Below are 20,436 nucleotides of genomic sequence, written 5' to 3' on the forward strand. Positions count from 1 at the left end.
CCTCTCACACACCAAACTCTCGGAACACATCACCCCCACTTTGCACTACCATCACTGGCTCCCAGTCAAATTATGCATTACCTGCATTACTCCTCACCTACAAGGCCCTCCATAGCCCTTTTATTTATTTCACCTTTATTTAACAAGGTAGGCAAGTTGAGAACAAGTTCTCATTTACAATTGCGACCTGGCCAAGATAAAGCAAAGCACTTCGACAACATACAAAAACACAGAGTTACACATGGAGTAAAACAACATACAATCAATGATACAGTAGACAAAAATGAGACTATATACAATGTGAGAAAATGATGTGAGATAAGGGAGGTAAAGGCAAAAAAAAAGGCCATGGTGGCAAAGTAAATAAAGTATAGCAAGTAAAACACTGGAATGGTAGAATTATAATTTGAAGAAGGTTCAAAGTTCAAATATAAATAATATGGTGCAAAGGAGCAAAATAATAAAATAAATAAATACAGTAGGGGAAGAGGTAGTAGTTTGGGCTAAATTATAGATGGGCTATGTACAGGTGCAGTGATCTGGGAGCTGCTCTGATAGCTGGTGCATAAAGCTAGTGAGGGAGATAAGTGTTTCCAGTTTCAGAGATTTTTGTAGTTCGTTCCAGTCATTGGCAGCAGAGAACTGGAAGGAGAGACGACCAAAGGAGGAGTTGGCTTTAGGGGTGACCAGAGAGATATACCTGCTGGAGCGGAGATAAGGGGGGACTTTACATAGCAGGGTCTTGTAGATGACCTGGAGCCAATGTGTTTGGCGACGATTATGAAGCGAAGGCCAGCCAACGAGAGCGTACAGGTCGCAGTGGTGGGTAGTATATGGGGCTTTGGTGACAAAACGTATGGCACTGTGATAGACTGCATCCAGCTTGTTGAGTAGGGTATTGGAGGCTATTTTGTAAATGACATCGCCGAAGTCGAGGATTGGTAGGATGGTCAGTTTTACGAGGGTATGTTTGGCAGCATGAGTGAAGGATGCTTTGTTGCGAAATAGGAAGCCAATTCTAGATTTAACTTTGGATTGGAGATGATTGATGTGAGTCTGGAAGGAGAGTTTACAGTCTAACCAGACACCTAGGTATTTGTAGTTGTCCACAAATTCTAAGTCAGAACCATCCAGAGAAGTGATGCTGGACAGGCGGGCAGGTGCAGGCAGCGATCGGTTGAAGAGCATGCATTTAGTTTTACTTGTATTTAGGAGCAGTTGGAGACCACGGAAGGAGAGTTGTATGGCATTGAAGCTCGTCTGGAGGGTTGTTAACACAGTGTCCAAAGAAGGGCCAGAAGTATACAGAATGGTGTCGTCTGCGTAGAGGTGGATCAGAGATTCACCAGCATCAAGAGCGACATCATTGATGTATACAGAGAAAAGAGTTGGCCCAAGAATTGAACCCTGTGGTACCCCCATAGAGACTGCCAGAGGTCCGGACAGCAGGCCCTCCGATTTGACACACTGAACTCTATCAGAGAAGTAGTTGGTGAACCAGGCGACGCAATCGTTTGAGAAACCAAGGCTACTGAGTCTGCCGATGAGGATGTGGTGATTAACAGAGTCAAAAGCTTTGGCCAGGTCAATGAATACGGCAGCACAGTATTGTTTCTTATCGATGGCGGTTACGATGTCGTTTAGGACCATGAGCGTGGCTGAGGTGCACCCATGACCAGCTCTGAAACCAGATTGCATAGCGGAGAGGGTGCGGTGGGATTCGAAATGGTCGGTATTCTGTTTGTTGACTTGGCTTTCGAAGACCTTAGAAAGACAGGGTAGGATGGATATAGGTCTGTAGCAATTTGGGTCAAGAGTGTCACCTCCTTTGAAGAGGGGGATGACAGCAGCTGCTTTCCAATCTATGGGAATCTCAGACGACACGAAAGCCCAGCTGATTTGTAGGGGTCCAGATTTTGCAGCTCTTTCAGAACATCAGCTGAATGGATTTGGGAGAAGGAGAAATGGGGGAGGCTTGGGCGAGTAGCTGTGGGGGGTGCAGTGCTGTTGCTGTAGTTAGGTGGAAAGCATGGCCAGCCGTAGAAAAATGCTTATTGAAATTCTCAATTATAGTGGGCTTATCGGTGGTGACAGAGTTTCCTATCCTCAGTGCAGTGGGCAGTTGGGAGGAGGTGTTCTTATTCTCCATGGACTTTACAGTGTCCCAGAACTTTTTAGAGTTTGAGTTGCAGGAAGCAAATTTCTGTTTGAAAAAGCTAGCCTTGGCGTTTCTAACTGCCTGTGTGTATTGGTTTCTAACTTCTCTGAAAAGTTGCATATCGCGGGTGCAGTTCGATGCTAATGCAGAACGCCACAAGATATTTTTGTGTTGGTTAAGGGCAGTCAGGTCTGGGGAGAACCAAGGGCTATATCTGTTCCTGGTTCTAAATTTCTTGAAAGGGGCATGCTTATTTAAGATGGTGAGGAAGGCATTTAAAAAAAATAACCAGGCATCCTCTACTGACGGGATGAGGCCTTGCCCCCTCATACCTCTCCGACCTCCTCCATACACACATGCCTTCCCACTGCCTCCGCTCCCCTGACACAGGACTACTCACCATCCCTAAAACAAAGATTGGGGGACCAGGTACTCAGTATCACTGCTCCCCAAATTCTTATACTCTCTCCCCCCCAGCCACCCACAACTCTGACTCCATCACCACCTTCAAAAGCAGACTAAAATTCCACCTGTTGAGTCTGGCTTTCCCTCAGTTTAGCCCAAGCTTAAAATAAGTAGCTTATATTTATATTTTAATTAGGGTTTCACAGAGAAAGCTATGAAAGCTACTGTTATTCTTAGATTTTTTTTCCCTTTTCTTGATATGGTCAAATAAATCAAGCATACATTGGTAACTTTTTTTATCATTTGGCACAGCAACTAGAGGCCATGAGTAACTTGGTCGAAAATAATGGCACAGATTGGCCTATAGGTGGCGATGTTATAAGCAGTCTCACTTAAACACTCACATGTGTCGCCCGTTTGAGCTAGAGACTTGAAACTTTGTATGTAGGCGTTGTTCTTCATGCTGAACAAATTTACCTCAAAGACCTGTAAGGTCCGTCAGGGTAGATTTTCCTCCATTTTTGAAAACCTTTGAACTATATAACACCAAATAACAAAAGTCTAGTCCAAATATCACCAAATTCACTATGTAGGCCCACTTAAGGGACTGGTTAAGAGATGGCTGTTATTGATCAAATCAGGAAATCAGACTTTCTATCCATTTAAATCCTCTGTAAATCCACTCTACAATGGCCTTTCAACTTGAAACTTTTTAGGGTCATCAAAGACATTACCATGATGAACCATGTTACGTTTGGCATTGATATCTTAAAAAAAAGGAAGCTATTAATAATGAACTTTTTTGACTATTTAACACTAATGCTTAAAATAATCATACAAAATCTTCCTTCTCATGGACAAAGTCAGATTCACTCCAAATGTGGTCTTTGGACTCACCACAATAGTCCCTAGAGTTTGAGAAAATAACATTGATGCATTCAAAGATGTCCACACTATACCAGCAGATACATTAATATGCAAAAGATTCTTGCTCCTATGCATCTTCTCATGAACCACAGGACCAAATGACACCAAACTTGGAATGTAAGCTCATGGAACGTCTTAACTTAGTTTGAGAAAAGCTAAGGGATTGGTCAAAAGGTGGCTCAGGTATTGACAAATCAGTCCCTAAAATGAGATGAATTGAATTTGGTATTATCAACAAAAATGAGATGAATTGAATTTGGTATTATCAACAAAAAAAAAGAAAACTATGTAAAGCTAATGCTCAAAATCTGCAATCTTTTCCTCATGAACCATGCATGAGATTCACTCCAGATTTTGGCTTTGAGAATGATTAGTTGCTACATTCGTTGTCAGCCACGCTACAGCACTAGATGGCATCATATCACACCAGGGCTAGAAGAACTGAACCGATGGACATTGGGCAATGAAATTTGGTATGTAAACCTTATGTATACATCCCTTAGATTTTATTTTGGAAAATTAGAAACCATAAGTCCTGCCACTTGCCCAGTCAAAGTATTACAACGGAGAGTGTATTGAAGCATGTACCAACAGACAAATCATTTAGACAAATATTTACACTAATGCTGAAAATATTTAATCTTAACATAAACCATTAGTCAAATTGACCCCAGGATTGGTATAGAAACTCAATACATTAAGTAAAGATAACCAACCTACAGTACTAGACTAAACTTCACTTGCATCCTCCTTGTGGTATTGAGAGGAACTTGGTAATGCTTTCACTGATTGTTTCTACATGACCGAGCACTTCCTCTGTTTTCCAACAAAAATCGTCATGCTGTGAACTCCGTTGATTTGTTAATAATATCTGTTGTTACTCTTTGCTGTACTGCCCCTTTTTTTGGAATGGTGCTTTGTTGTAATATGTATCCTTACATATTACAATAACAGTTTTATTGAGAAGATATTCCATTATTTATTACTATTATTTATTATTATGAATACATACATTATTAATTTGGCTACACAGACAATTTCAATAAAAAAAATATAAAAAAAACGGGGCGGGGGCATATAAGAGCTATATGTGTGCATGAGTTTTAAGAATCCCCCGTCTCACACGTACGCTGTATAGATGGTTCGATCAAGAAAACAATTATTACAATGTTGAAATTCCTTCAGTCTTTTCCTGACTGTTTTTGCTAATAACTGCATTAGATTACAGCGACAGCATTACAAAAGCAAACCGCGTGAAACAGACAAGCACACAGGCAATTCTCTCTCAGACTCACGGAAATGCAATCATACAACTACACCATGCAGAGACATAAAGCAAAAATAGACCATATAAAGCAAGTTCACATGATTTGGAAGCCACTGTTTCGGTGTATGTACGTTATCTGGAGATGAGTGGTGCAACTGGCTCTCTCTCAGGCTCAGATGGGGAAAGGACAGACAAACAGAAGACGGTATTGTCATTTCAGAATGAGAAGCGGTGGTCATCTTCAAGGTTCAATGTCATATTGGACATTGTCGTCTCCAGGAGGTGTTGACAAAGACTAGGCTACCGTACCTGACCATTTAACCAATTATAAGTGACAGAAACAGGGGAAGGGAAAAAAAATACAAGAATGCCAAGGAAGCGAGGGACGATGACAATGCAAATGGTGGCAGTAACATTATGCTGCCTTCACTTGCGGACCTCACTGCCACTGGTCTGCGTGGAATGTGAGGACCCTCCAAAGGGGGCCATAGCGTTGGTCTCCATGGTCTGGTAGACGAAGAATACGAAGCCAGCTACAACACTGAGGAGCAGCAGCTTCAGCCAGACAGGCAGGCCACGGGGTGGTGCTACAGCCTTGCCAGCAGGGGGCGCCACTGACGTTACCAGCCTGGTAGAGGGGGGCAGAGTGGTGACTCTGTGGATGGTGGCGGTGCGGCTCTCCGTGTAAGAAGAGTTAGAGGCGGAACGCAGGAGGTTCTCATCTGTCCACAGATCACCAGACTTTAGGGGCCTACCGGCTGCACCTCGGATGGGCCTTCGACAGGTGGCGCTAGAGGGACAGGAAAGGAAGAATGTTGAGTTTCATGGTGACATTTCACACGAGTTGCCATCAGGCAAGTATTACTATCAAGCTCTTAAAATTAGTTACAGGACACCGCTTTACAGGAATGACAAGACTGTGGGTGGCAGTCTGCCAGATATAGCGATGTTTTATTGAAGTTGTTTATGTTGATAGAATAACGTGCATGTGTCTTACTTGATTCCTGTTGGAGTGTTGGTCTCGTAGGGGAACATCTCCTTCAGGATATCCTTCTCATCCGCCCTGCTGGGTGTCTGCTCACCAGCTGCTATCTTCTCCACCTGCAACACACATTTTAGTACACTTTCTTTAGACGTTGAAGCTGACATGGAGCGATTAAGGTGAGGATGAGACATTGTTCCATTTGCGTGTTACAAAGTCAATGCCACATATGGTATTATTTTTGGAAAAGGCCAGAGAGGGTCTGTGTACACCTTAGAACCACTAGGTGGCCATGTGTTGTAGTCCTCTTCCCATGTGACCGCGCAACCATAAACCCAAGGCTTGTGACAAACCCATTTGACCACAAACACAATTACCCCGTCTTGAGAAACGAACCAGCCCAGACCCTGGGTGATACATACATAAGGAATAGCAATTAATTACTTTCGTACCCATGGGTCCTTAGAGATACTGGAGGAGACACTGCCCTGCCCCCTCACTGGGGTGACCGAGGAGAGGAAGGGGGTGCTTTTCTGCTGTCTCCACTTAGGTTGGAGGTCATCTTTAGACTCATGCTCTGGTCCTGCTGGTCAGAGAGGTGTTGGCGTCTGCGTGTATACACGTGTGCGTGTTAGTGAGAGCGAGTCGAGGTCGGGGGTAATGGTTTAGAGTCTTTCACTCCCCTCACTTCAGCTGGCATTTAAGCAGCTGTACTAGTACAGACAGCTGTGTGCCACACACACACACATTACAGTAGCCCCATTCATAATTGTCACCCATTTGTTTACAATTACAACATGTGTGAAGAAAAAACGTGAGACCACATTCACTCAATTAAATTCACCTTAAAGTTCCCATTTCCGGGTGCCACCACAACAAACCGCTGTGAGAAAAACAGAACTCTATTTGAGAACAACTATTGGGCAAAGACTGTATACCAGAGTAAAGCGATTGGACAGCGTGTCAAACTTGGCAGAGAGAGATGATAGGGATTCCAGTTGTTCCTTCAGGACTTGAGATGGAGATGAAGGAGGCAAAGGGGTCACTTCCAGACAAATGAGGTAGTGAGGAAGGCTTGGCTACTAGGAGCGGGCGGACTTCCTGCGGTACCCCCTTTAATATGGAGAGGGTAAGTAACACACTGGATCAGTCTCCTATACTCGTAGAGTTGGGCCATGTCTTAGACAGGTACATTTCAAATCCAGTGAGCATCCTAAGAGGACATTGTGATTAAGATCATATACCCACCAGGGGCCATTGTTTCAGGGGTCTAATGCTCTGTCCTACTGGAGCGTGGACACTTGGTGCAGGTTCCTGAGATGACCACAGATACAGAATAGAAATGTCAGTTATAGAAGAGGCTGGTTGATATACATACAGACCCAGGAGAGACTGACGGCAAGAGAGACCAAAACGAATAGCCAGTGATCAGAGCACTGATGAAATTGTGAACAGATCGAAATCAGACAAAACACCCAATACAGAGTGATGTCCCAAGTACTACAGCAGGTGAGAGAGATGTCCCAAACCTCTAGCAGTATTGAGTAGGGAGGTTGGCTCATGACTGGGAGCTTTAGCAGTCAGAGTGAGAGGAAGACCACCATCCTCCTCACAGCACAGCTAGAATAGAAGAGAATGGATTTATTTTTTCACAGAGAGGAAAGAACAGTTGTGGCCTTCGAATTAGATAAACACACACAAGACAGATACAAACATTACAAGAAACAAAGTCACGAAAATCCATTTTTTTAAGTGGATGAAAAGGTCTTTGGTCTTGGTGGCAGAAAAATCTTCCAGGACGTTCTCCTTATACCAGAGGTCAAACTTGTCCACTGAATTGAAACAGTCGAGATGTTTTGCCTTGTGCTGCACTCACCGTTTACACAAGGTAGGCATTGTTCCCGAACCCATCCAAACTCAGTTCGAAGTAGATCAAATCATCAAACCATGTTCAGTTAACCAAATCAGGCTGGCGTCAAAGGTATGCCCATTGGAACCAAACATGGACATGTCGCTCATCCTGTTTAATACGGAGACTAGAGACTAGCTAGAACTATAGAAGAGAGTGGTGAGCATACCTTCCATAGTTCCTCTACCACCAGCCCCCCTCTACTTCCTCTCTTCCTTTTGGTTTCCGCTACCTCTTGCCACACCTCATTTGGCTTCCTCTAGGGTGTCAACCCATTCTGAGTGGGTGAAAACACAGTTTAGTGATGAACTTTCACTTCCTTATTTTATAAAATACATTTTACCAAGACAAATATGATTCTTCATGTTCTGAATCGTTCAGTGGGGTCTTTCTCAAACATATCATCTAACACGTCTGCAAAGACGTTTCTGAGTCGCTAAATTAGTATGAACCAAGCTAAATTAAATGTAAAAAGGCATTGAAAACACTTGTTTGTGTGAGAAATATTCTGTCATGTCTCAAAATCGATATCCATCTTAACTCTATTGTTTTATGTTCTCTGGATTCAGAAGAAAGATGAGTTCAACGGTGAACCTGTCAGTTTAGCCTCAATTCTCGCACAGTAACCAGCCTAGCTGAAGCAATGCTATTTTCCTGGTTTTTAACACTTTTTGTCTCTGGCCTACATTGATTTAGTCATCCTAATTTGGGCCATCCTACAACGGTAAAAACGACAATAACTTTTAAACAGATTATGACAGAGACATGAGTTTGGACTATTGGTTTTCTTAGAGTATCTACACAATTAACATACATTTACTAATTAGTCAAAAGATGCGTTTTTGATTGGACACCCTACTTCCTCCATCTGCCTGCCCTCCAGAACACCTACAACACCAGGTGTCACAGGATGGCCAAAATAAAACCCAAGCCATGGCCTGTTCTCCCCGCTTCTTTCACCTCCCCAACAAACATTTACCCTGCCCCCACCCACCCCCCAATGGACATATATCATTGTCACAGCGTAAATAAATAAATAATAGGTTTTATTACAGTTCCACTCACTTCTCACTCCCCCCTGCTGCACCCCTATGGACATTCGCCAACTGACTCTTCCCCTGCCCCCACCACCCAACGATTATTCATGATTGCTACAGTTGTAAATGTGTTTACATTATTATTCATATTTTCTCGTTCACTTCTTTTTTAAATGTATTTTTACCTGCACTGTTAGAGCCAAGAGTATAAGATCTTCACTGTACCCTGCAGTTATATATGCATCCCTGTACATGTGACTAATGAACTCAATCTAATGCCACACCCATTCCATCTTAAGATTCTGAAGAAGCAGGCTCTCTCGACTATGATAACATCTTATGTCTCCATCATTAACGTTAAGTCACACAGGTGAGAAGCACATCAAAACCAACAAAGTTAAGAAAGTATACCCACGCACAAATGTACAAGTTAAAATGTAGCCTGACAATACATTGTTCTAACGTGGCAAATCATTTTTAGTTCCCAATGATTGACCAAAAGGCTGTTTATCTCCCAGTAAGTGAATAAATGAGGGGGCAAGGAAGGCACCTTCCTACTGGTCTGCCAGGGAGTGAGGGCCCTCCAGATCTCTGTGGCCCTCAGGGACACTGTGGCTGGGGGTCTTGACTGGGGGGCCGCTGGGTTTGGCTTTGGGGACCCAGAGCGCAGCAGCATTCACATTCAGGGGGAAGGCTCGGTCAGGGACAGACTGAGGGTAAGACACAGTAGAGACTTTAGAGTACTAGACTAAATAGCCAAAATGCCAGGTGGGTGGGTGACTCTTCAACATTAAGGTTCAGCAATAAGAAAAATATATAATGGCACAGTCCCACTTATCTTACTATAACTAAGAGACACCACTGTAACTATGTGATCATTACCTATGTACACCCATTAAACAACTTCCAATATCAATCCGTGCCATGATCACAACAACAAGTCATAGCGACAGTGAGTGACAAGTAACCACAGAGAACCCCAGCGCCTGAGCTGGGAACCTAGGTACCTCAGTCAGTCTGGGTGAGGGAGACTCAGCCCTGGCTGTTATGGATAGTCCTAATGGACTGGGCATGGGCTAGGCCCTGCAGTAAGGGAGAGGGCTTAGAGCTTGGCTGGTCTGCAAATATCGGCTTAGGTTCCTTAGGGACTTCCTAGAACATGACAGAGGGGGAGAGAGAGGCGAAAGGAAGTTAAATAGAGGGAAGACTGACAAATGGATCAGGGAAGTTTACTCAGGACATCAAACTCACTAGAAGCAGAGGTGCCTTGGTCCTTGCCTCTCTGGGATCTGATAGCTCAGATGGAGCAGGAGGATGAGGAGGCGGCCTAATAATGGAGGCAATCAGGCAGCTAGGCTTAAGGTGAAACCTGCCACCTGTGCAGTGTTCATTGTTCACTATGGCTGAGGAAGACAGTGGCAGCAGGTGATGTGGTGAAAGGTAGGACACACCCACCCACACAAGAGTAGCTTCCCAAACATATATTAAATAGTGGATGTAGAGAACCCAGTGAATAAAAACATTAGTCTAAGCCTTACTTTGTGAGACTGCTTAACTAATTGTATACTACATCTCATTAACTTACTTCTACGCAGCTTTTAGCTGGAGATGTGTACAATTCCAAATAAACCTTAAATATATATAACATGACTAACACTATCCACAAAAAAGGTGATTATCAAGCTAAACACTTCTCCATCGCACCACAAACCTAGTGAGATTGATAGGCTCAGTGTACATTACAGAATAATCGCTTGCAGGGACCACCTGGTCAACTCTATGAGAGGATCTCCTCGATGGTCTCTTTATATCAACACAGGATGCTCTTCCTCAAGATCATCATCCTCCTCCGGAGCATAGATCTAAACACACACTTCTCAGAACACCCGACCTTCCACCTCTTCTCAAACACACCTTACAAAGCCAAGTCCACAACTTCAGTGAGTAAAGTGGGCAGTCCACAAACATGCTTTAAAGGGATAGTTTGATATTTTTCCAATGAAGCCCATCGACTTCCCCAGACTCAGATGAACTCTGGGATACCATTCTGATGTCTATATGTCCAGTATGTAAGAAGTTAAAAGGTGCAAGACAAAACTAACCAGTTAGCTCATGACTGAAAATACACGGGAACTGCTAACTTGGGGTAGTAGATACAGGGCTTAATTTCCAAAATGTGAAACTCTTCCTTTAATGTGGATATGATATCCACATGAGACAGGCAGCTTCAGTTGAGTAGGTTACCATCTGGTAGGTTCAGGATTTCGACACCAGATGGCACCAACACCTCCCAAAGTATCAGGAAAAAAGGAGGAGAAAAGTAAAAGGGCTTAAAAATATTAAAAATCACTCAAACGACAGGTTTTGCATAGGAGTTGGGAAAATAATAAGTATGTTCTTGCAAGGAAAGAATGAAAGAGGGAGAGAGAGAGTCAAAGAGACAGAAAATAGTGGACTAGAGGCACCCAGTGGCAAAGAGAAAACAAGCTAATCCAAGTCAGTTGACCGGTCCAGAATCTCCCAGCAGACAGACACACCGAGGGCCTTCAACAGACATTTGGTGCTTTGTTTTCCACACACACACACACACATAATTCCCACCCCTATAGGAGTCTCAAAGGACACACTTCCTCTTTCTCAATTAATATTTGAGACAGGTTTAAAATCAACCCTATAGCCTCTGACTACTAATCACAACTTGAGATATGCATGCTATTTAACTCATATTTACATTTTAGTCATTTAGCAGACGCTCTTATCCAGAGCGACTTACAGTAGTGAATGCATACATTTTCCCCCCCGTACTGGTCCCCCGTGGGAATCGAACCCACAACCCTGGCGTTGCAAACACCATGCTCTACCAACTGAGCTACACGGGACCTATTTCAACACATTCTGTATGGCGAGCTTTGAAGGAATAAAAAGCCATGAGGTTGGCCTAGGGTGAGGATGTGCTTTTGTCCACTGATTAAATAAAGACAATAAAATAGAAACAGGGACTCACTCGGTTGTGCTGGTTGCTGCGGGTCCTGGTGGTGACTGGGGTCTCCCCTCTGCTTCTGACAGGTCTCTCCACCACGGGGACTGGCTCTGGGACTGTCGTCATCTCTAAACACATACACACCACACAATTTCCATCAATGTCATGCTCTGTCAGTCAGTCTATTAACCAACAAATCAAATCGCATGTATTGTATTATCCCAGAGGGCCAATTTGGTTTGAAAGTAGGCATGTCTGAAAATAATTTGTAATGTAATGTGTCAACTGCCGAGATGAATCTGATTTGAATCTGTAATAGCCTGGTCTAAGAGGATGATTAAGTGTTACGTTTCTTACCTTCCTCCTTGTCGCTGTAGTGGTATGAGTCAGAGTTGCCGTTGTGGTTGCTGTCTACCTGAGTGATGACCACCGGTAGAGCAACGGCCTCAGGAGGACCATGGTCCAACAGCTTCTGGAGCCTTCTCTCATACAGCTTACGGGTTGAGGCTGCCATGACAAGACATTCAAATAAATTCAATGGAACTTTATGAATTCCCTCTTCTCATACGGTCTATGGGTGGAGGCTGCCAAAAGATCACATTATTCAAATGAATTCAACACAACTTTATTAATAAACAAATGAAGACTGCAACAATAATGGCCATTATTAAAATAAATGCAATACAACTCTTAATTCCCTTCTGTAGAAATATAGAAGGCACTCTATGTCTGGATCAAAGTAGTAGTTTTATTTACATGGTCGGGATACAAGAGCCCATCACAATTAAATACATAATTATAGACTCGATAACACAGAATGAACCCAATGTTTTCTAAAAACAATGCCCCTGGCTAATGTACTAGCAGACTGACTGACTCACCCACGATGGGTCCTGCGTTGACTCCATACTTGAGCAGCTCGTCCTTCAGGCCCTCACTGGTCAGCTCAGTCACATCCAGGTCCTCAGGCCGAGGCTTGTCTGTTTTCCTTGTGGCTTTCTGTGAAAGAAGGACCACAGAGGTCAGATTGATGCAACATGAAAAGTGTTGAGATCTATAGGTCACATAATTAGCCTTACCACCCATCACAGAAGGATGACTTGAATTGGAACGGCCATTCTAGTAATTATATTTCTTTGAGTTATTTTTAATGCACTTCAAATAAAAAGGTTGGATTCAATTTTTGCTGGAGCCCACCAAAACAGAAATCCAAAGAAGCAAAGCAAAGAAATCCATTTTGTGCTACTGAACATTACAGGGTTTAACATTTGAAATCCACAAATTGAAATGTCCAAATAACCTCTCCGTAACTCTGCAGTGTGTGAATGTGTGAGAGAGAGTTGACTGATCTTTAGATTAGTGTGTTCTTTACCCAGCTCCATGGGCTGCTTCAGCAAGCAACACCACAGATGTTAAACGCCTTAAAAAGGTTTCTAATCGCACACTAGTTATCAGCAGAGCTAGTTTAACACCCTCTCCTGACCCAAACCATCATGACTGATCAACATTGCACGTAAAGAAACAAGTCTCAGCTCAGATGAATCATCAGTAAGATATTAATGTTTGCCTAACGCAAGACATGCATCATATACACTGAGTGTACAAAACATTAAGTACACCTGCTCTTTCCATGACAGACTGACCAGGTGAATCCAGGTGAAATATTTGATCCCTTATTGATGTCACCTGTGGAATGCTCTTGACACCTTGTACTCCATTCCCCGATGAATTGAGGCTGTTCTGAGGGCATGTAGTGTGTCCGCCTTGCCCCGAGGACAAAGGGATTTCCTCCTCTAGATGTTCACAGAGATAAAACAACAATACTCTCCACATTGTGTCGTACATGCTACACACTGGTTGAACTACTCAACCATTAAAGGTGGTAAACAAACAACCAAAGATCAAACAGAGCGGTATACTACGAAGCATGTTAATGCCTTCTTTGGTGTGCTTATCAATGCACAAGCACCTTTTTCCTTCTATCTACGGAACAGCTTGTTGCGTTGTGGGCATTCCCATTCAAGACTGGCAGCCATTGCTAGTGTATCCATGAGTTTAACAGTCATCTATGGAAAATATGTCTATGGTTGGTTGCGGCTGGCAGTTTGCCTTTCGCAAAAGTCAGAATATAATAGCGCAAAAAACAGTTTGGAAAGAAAATACTGTCATTACTGAATGTGTAATGTGATAGACTTTTATTGTATAAAAAGTCTCTTTTACACAATTTTTTATACTGAACAAAAATATACAACGCAACATGTAAAGTGTTGGTCCCATGTTTCATGAGCAGAAAAAAAAAGCCAGAATGTTCCATACGCAACAAAACCTTCCATTTTGTGCACAAATTTGTTTACATCCCTGTTAGTGAGCATGTCTCATTTGCCAAGATTAGAAGCTGATTAAACAGCATGATCATTACAGGTGCACCTTGTGCTGGGGACAATAAAAGACCACTTTAAAATGTGCTGTGTGACAAAACTGCATAATGCCACAGATGTCTCAAGTTGAGGGGGCGTGCAATTGGCATGCTGACTGCAGGAATGTCCACCAGAGCTGTTGCCAGAGCATTGAATGTTCATTTCTCCACCATAAGCTGTCGTTTTAGAGAATTTGGCAGTACGTCCAACAGGCCTCACAACCGCAGACCACATTTAACCACGCCAGCTTAGGACCTCCACATGCGGCTTCTTCCCCTGCGGGATTGTCTGAGGGGGGGTGGGGGGTTGCTGAGGAGTATCTCTGTACTAAAGTCCTTTGGTGGGGGAAAACTAATTCTGATTGGCTGGGCCTGGCTGACAAGTGGGTGGGCCTATGCCCTGCAAGGCCCACCCATGGCTGTACCCCTGCACACTCATGTGAAATCCATAAATTTAGGGCCTAATGATTTATTTCAATTGACTGATTTCCTTATATGAACTGTAACTCAGTAAAACCTTTGAAATTTGAGCATGTTGCGTTAATATTTCTGTTCAGTATAATTCATAAAATATTTAATTAGTCCTCTTCCTCAAATGAAGGGGATGATGACAAACTTTGCTAGAGGAAGGGTATCGGATTTCATTGGTCCTCAACCTCGTGGCTCAGACATTTCATTCAGGATATACTGAGTTAGCCTGCCCTGGAGCAGATTAGTTTCATAAGAATTTGTTGGTGTAGAAATGTACCTGGCTAAAAAGGTGAGCCACTTTCATGGAACCAGTTGACCAAAGTTAACTCCTCAAACCTGATTCGTAGTATAGGGCTCAGGTTCAATCCCCTTCAACCAGGCTGCAGAGAATGTATCCACTCTGCTGACAAGTATTTTTCTAGAATGGAAAAACATTCTAGCCATTCTGTTTAGTCCCAGAAACTGATGGGTTGGGCCAGACCCAGAACACACATGGGTAAAGCGGCGGTTTGAAAATGTGCCATTGGATTTGATCCGATCGCTGATGACTTTGTTTTGTATAACAACTCATTTTGATGTCATCACAAACAACTTCAATGATGGCAGTCTCAGACTGAAGTATACAGCGAATGATAGAGCAGTGGAAGAATTCAGTTTGAGTCGTCAGACAAGGTATAGCGTGCTACCGGCAGTCACCTAGTATTAGTTTTTAGTGATTCTTCCTCCACAGAGGTGGATGATTGTAGTTGTTCACAACCAAAGGCTATTTTCCCCCTTGGCCTAGGCTGTGCAACCGTATCGAACCGCCCCGCCCCCAGGACGCCTCTACGGCAGAGCTAAACAACTATCACTTTCTGTGCATGTGTTACTCTGATTCATATTTCTTAACAGCTAGAATAAAAGCCCTGTCTCTATTTGAACAAATATTTCATATATACTGTGTACGTACACAAACATTTGTAAGGGTTGTCCCTGACAAAAACAAAATCTTGGTTGACCGAAAGTGCTCTTTAAACCAATTGTTCGGTCAACATTTTTAAACGTGTATTTTTCTATACAGTGTTTCAAGAAAATCAACTCCACGCATTGAGCTTGTCTGATGCTTTAAGCTCACGGTTGGATGAGATAGGACAAATGCCTCAAGAGGGTGGCAGAGTTCTAGATAACCTGACCCAACTATTCTCTTCCTGCTGGCTTTCGCAGATTCTGCCATTACTCTCCTGAAGTTGCTGGTAATAGACTACACGAGGAGTCGGCAACCTTTCATGTGGAATGCCAATATATCTTACCATTTCTACCAATTTGCGTGCCAGTTATGGTTTTCATATGCAAATATTTGTGAAACAGATTCATTTAATTTATAATAACGTCTTCAAAATGATTGTCATGTGGTTAACTAAAATTCTATCCAAATCTAAAATTGTACAAATGTAAAAAGAAACTTCTATTGCCATTGCTAATTATAAACAAATAGCCTACATAAAGCCAACAAATAAAAACATTACAGCCTGCAGGTAAAAAAAAATATCCTGATAATAAAAATCACATTGGCTACACATGGCCTGTCTGCAACATACTTGAAACATCAACTAACTTCTGTCCTGAAGCTTGAAACATTGTATAAAATATTCTGGGCCCTCAGTTTCCAACACTAGTGAACGCGGGACAGTAACACAGACACATCTGTAGGCTATTTGCACAAAGGTTAAGAAGCAGTGATATTGCAGAAGCAAACATAAGCAGGACGCAGACAATCTGTGTTTTAACCATAAAATAACATACAACTATTATTTAGCTTCTCAGTAATCATGCAACACCGCACATCATTGAAATTTGCCAGAGTAGCCTGTTGTGCCTTGTGCATAAAGTTGCAAATGTGCATAAGGTAAGGATTTTTAGCTATCAGGAAGTCCAGAGACCCTGGCCACGCAGCTACTCTGTTTGCTCTTCAGTCTAGGATCTTTTTGTTTGAAGCAAACAAGCAAAAAAAGTGACAGGAATTAGGAAGTTCTAACTATTTCTATAGTTCTTGCCACATTCCATTGGAACTCTGCCATGGTTCTCTTATCCATGGAACATTTGATGGGGTGGGAGTAGTAAGGAGAGAGGGGGAAAGAATCTCAAACAGACACAGGGGGATTTAGCAGCTATCAGTCTCCCACTAGCCTCTATTAGACTCCTTACTGTGGGCCTCAGTAAAGTTGGAGCTGGATCTCAGCCCAGCAGAGCACATTCCATAATCACAGCATTCCAAGGAAGAAATAAGGAGGGGGAAAAATAAGAAAACAGTTGAAGACTACCCGTTTGTTCCCTCACTTTTCTTCCGCTCTCTGACCACACAGTTTAAAAGTGAAATCAAGGCACTGAGCTCATGGCTAGCCCCAAGGCCCAGACCATCCCTGTGCTTTAAGTTTTGCGTTAGGTTACTTGCAGGTGGTTTGTAGACTAGAGGTTTAAATTACATGGAATACAGATTGCATCAATGTATTGCAGAACGATATGGATTAATATAGTTCAGTCGCATGATCGCCTAGATTTCCAAAATGCTCTTTCTGACTAAGTGGATGTTTCTACTCACAGAAATCAGCTTGGTGATGCAATATTGAAACGGACTATTTTATGTGGCTTTTGGGGTAAACTATAACAAATTGCTAGGTTATGAATTATGATGAGCATATGGTTAACCACCTTTATGGATGGTTATGGCAGACATGATAGTTTTCATATCTGTGGTCCTCATGATGACCGCTGCATCGAAAACCTCCTCAACTCCCATTGACAAACCATTCAACCTCAGTTGAACTAAACCATAGGAGAGAAAAACAGTATTCCATTTTTATTTTATTTTTTATCTCAAAGGGTTTATTTTGATAGCTGTTATGAGTGAAAATGTGTGTTTAATGTTCTGAGTGTGCCAGTGGATGTTTGCCTCAAATGCTTCATGGTAAGCTATAAAAAAAAAAAAAAATCACACAGACAGACATGACTGGGAGTCAGGTGACTATGTGAAAACATCAGGAAGAGCACTGCTACGATAGCATTTAAATCTAATGAAAGTACTAGCCTACACAGCCCCACTTGTCGCACACACAGTTAACCGCACATCTGTTCAGGGATAGTCCGTGCACGCATTCCTCTTCCAGGGAAAGTATTTCCTCAATAAAGAGACCAAAACCCCATAGGAAAACAGCCCCATCCTCCACACCAGGAGCCTTGATTTCCTTCAATCCCATTACCCATACCTTAATGCCATTTCCAGCACACTCAAAACTCCTTCAAGTTCCTTTCCTCTTCTCTGCATACCAAGGCTTTTCCCCTAACATAAAACGTCTCAGGTCCAGGTCCATCCCTTCTATGGATTCCACCACTTATGACACTAGCTGCTTTTAGCAAAGCGTGTGTATTTTCATACACCCTCGTTGCTTCCTATTATATTGGGTTGCACAAAATCAGTCCGCAGGAAGTTAAATAAAATTCAATTTCAACTTACTGTGCCAGTGGGCAGGATGGTTGGTCATTATGACGGGGAAAATAAGACATTTCTAAAATAACGTATTATTAAAACAGACTTTACAAACGTGGGTCTGTTGTCTTTAGTCTCAAATTCCACCCTTCATAATGAGCAACCGTCCTGCCCACCGGCAACAGTAAGTTGAAATTGAATTTTATTTAACTTCTAGCTTCCCGTGGTCTGTGCCCTATAATCTCATTACACAGCCCTGGGTCTGAACTCCTCCCTATGCAACTGGGTCCTGGACTTCCTGTCGGGCCACCCCCCAAGTGACGAATGTAAGCAACATTACCTCCTCGACACTGAGGCCCCAAAAGGGTGCATCCTCAGTCCTCTCTCTTGTATTCCCCCACTGCGTGGCCTCACAGTTCCAACTCCATCATCAAGACACGTCAGTAGAAGGCCTGATCACCAACAACGACAAGACAGCCTACAGGGAGGTGGTAGGCACTGGGATGGGGTGGCGCCAGGTAAACAACCTGTCCCTCAATGTTAGCAAAACAAAGGAGCTGATTGTGGACTTCAGGAGGAACCAGACTGGACACGCTCACATACTCATCAACGGGGCCTCAGTGGAGATGGTAAAATAACTTCAAATGTCTCGGCGTACACATCTCAGAGAAGCTGAAATGGTCTTACCACACAGACACTGTAGTGAAGGCGGCACAACAGCGACTCTTAAACCTCAGGATGCTGAAGAAATTTGGCCTGTCCCCGGGGGCCCTCACAGTGTTCTACAGGAGCACCATCGAAAGCATACTGTCGGGCTGCATCACAGTCTGGTACGGGAACTCCACCGCCGCTGACCGCAAGGCTATTCAGAGGGTGATACGTGCAGCAGAACACACACTGCCTGCTCTACAGGACACCTGCAACACCAGGTGTTGCAGGAAGGCCAACAAGCCATGCCCTGTTCTCGCTGCTTCAATCACTCAGACGCAGTGACTGCATCATGGCAAAAACAGAGATGGGCCAATAGTGCCTACCCTCAGACTGCTGAATACCAACCACTAGTCAGCTACCCCCGACATTATCCCCCATTGCTACTCCCCCTGTGGACATTCTTTCTCCTGCTACTCCCCAGCCCAATGACATGAATAATTGTTGCAGTTGTTAATTAATATGTATATTACTTTTAGTTTTTTACTTCACTTAATGATCATGCTGCTGCTCCCCCTATGGTCACCCCACCCTACAACCTGAGTCTACTCTGCCTCCACCCCAGCGGACATTTATTTATTGCTTCATCACTGCCACAGTTATGTATATAGTGCTATTTCTATTGTTTTTATTACCATTTTCATTATTTTATTTCACTAGCCCTGCATGTTGGAGTTCAAAGCTCTTGGAGACTTAACCAGAAAAACTCACAGCTGTAATCAAATCAGACTGCCACCTGCGCCGAATTCAACATGTGTAGACCTTTCTGAAGGCACTGTTCTACTGTCTCAATTTCGAGGTAGTATCAAGACATAGTATCTCGAAACCTTGATTTACAAAAGTCAAATTCGACACTAGTATGGCCATGTTTACTTACATATCTCGACATTTTCAAATAGTATGGATATTTACGCACAACTGAGTGGCGAGAATGGTTTCCATAAGCATTCAGCAGTGACACTGGCAGATATTTTAAGCGGGAAACTTTCAGCTGATTTGTAATACAATACAGCCAACATGTGTTTGTTTTTAGATTTAAAACGAGATGGAACTCGCTTTAATTGAAAAGATGGGAAATATAAATTGCATGCATTTAAAAAGAAAATGTAATTACCTAGAAGACCAAATCACATCGATAGTTTTTTTTTTTAAGGGAGATTAAAACACCCTACAAAACACTAACGTCTTTCATACATACATTTACTTGCAACATTCACACTGGAAACAATGTTACAAATATTATATTCCCGCGCGAGAAAGAAAAATCTTAACTCACCCTGCCCGAGCGACTTTTGTTGAAGACTACCGGGACTGGAAACTCCTCGTCACTGGAGAAAGCGTCTGTAGATGAGATCTTCTTGTTCTGCACGGTCAAGTTTTTCAGATACAGCTGCACATAAACGTCCTTTCGCTGGTCTCCGGTCGGGAGAGCAACATTGTTGGCCAAAAGCTCGCTCTTGAGTTTATCTTTGGTGAGAACCGATGGGTCCTCCAGATATTCCGGCATGTTTTCTCGCTATGAAAAAAGCAACTCCGCCTCCGTAACAACAAAATGAAGTATTTAGCAGGCTATGTTGGCTAACTGGCTAAGTAGCGCCTCTTGTTGGATTAAATCTGCGTAACTATGCGTGTACACAAACGTGATACTTCAAGCTTCCTGGAACAATTTTAGCACGTTAGCTTACTAGTTGTGACGCCTCTTTTGTAAAACTC

The 20,436-nt window shown here is 42.9% G+C and overlaps 1 protein-coding gene across 1 annotated transcript; it reads right to left on the bottom strand.

The window, feature by feature from the left end:
* Positions 1-4,468: 4,468 nt before the first annotated feature.
* Positions 4,469-20,256, bottom strand: lap2 (Lamina-associated polypeptide 2). Its single transcript, NM_001141787.1, has 6 exons — positions 20,000-20,256; positions 12,547-12,664; positions 12,023-12,172; positions 11,690-11,793; positions 5,755-5,858; positions 4,469-5,547 (listed from the first exon to the last, which is right to left on the bottom strand). The coding sequence occupies exons 1-6, from the start codon at positions 20,228-20,230 to the stop codon at positions 5,184-5,186; spliced, it is 1,071 nt and encodes a 356-aa protein (NP_001135259.1). The 5' UTR covers positions 20,231-20,256; the 3' UTR covers positions 4,469-5,183.
* Between the last annotated feature and the right edge of the window lie 180 nt (positions 20,257-20,436).

The sequence above is a fragment of the Salmo salar genome, chromosome ssa17, assembly GCF_905237065.1.
Source record: "Salmo salar chromosome ssa17, Ssal_v3.1, whole genome shotgun sequence".
Taxonomy (NCBI): Eukaryota; Metazoa; Chordata; class Actinopteri; order Salmoniformes; family Salmonidae; genus Salmo; species Salmo salar.

Bases quoted from the DNA above. Each gene is read 5' to 3' on its own strand.
- lap2 (NM_001141787.1), bottom strand. From the start codon at position 20,230: ATGCCGGAATATCTGGAGGACCCATCGGTTCTCACCAAAGATAAACTC. The intron at 5,859-11,689 runs GTGAGTCCCTGT...TGTGTGTTGCAG, and splicing joins GCAGCAACCAGCACAACCGA to GTGGAGAAGATAGCAGCTGG. The intron at 5,548-5,754 runs GTAAGACACATG...CTGTCCCTCTAG, and splicing joins AACACTCCAACAGGAATCAA to CGCCACCTGTCGAAGGCCCA.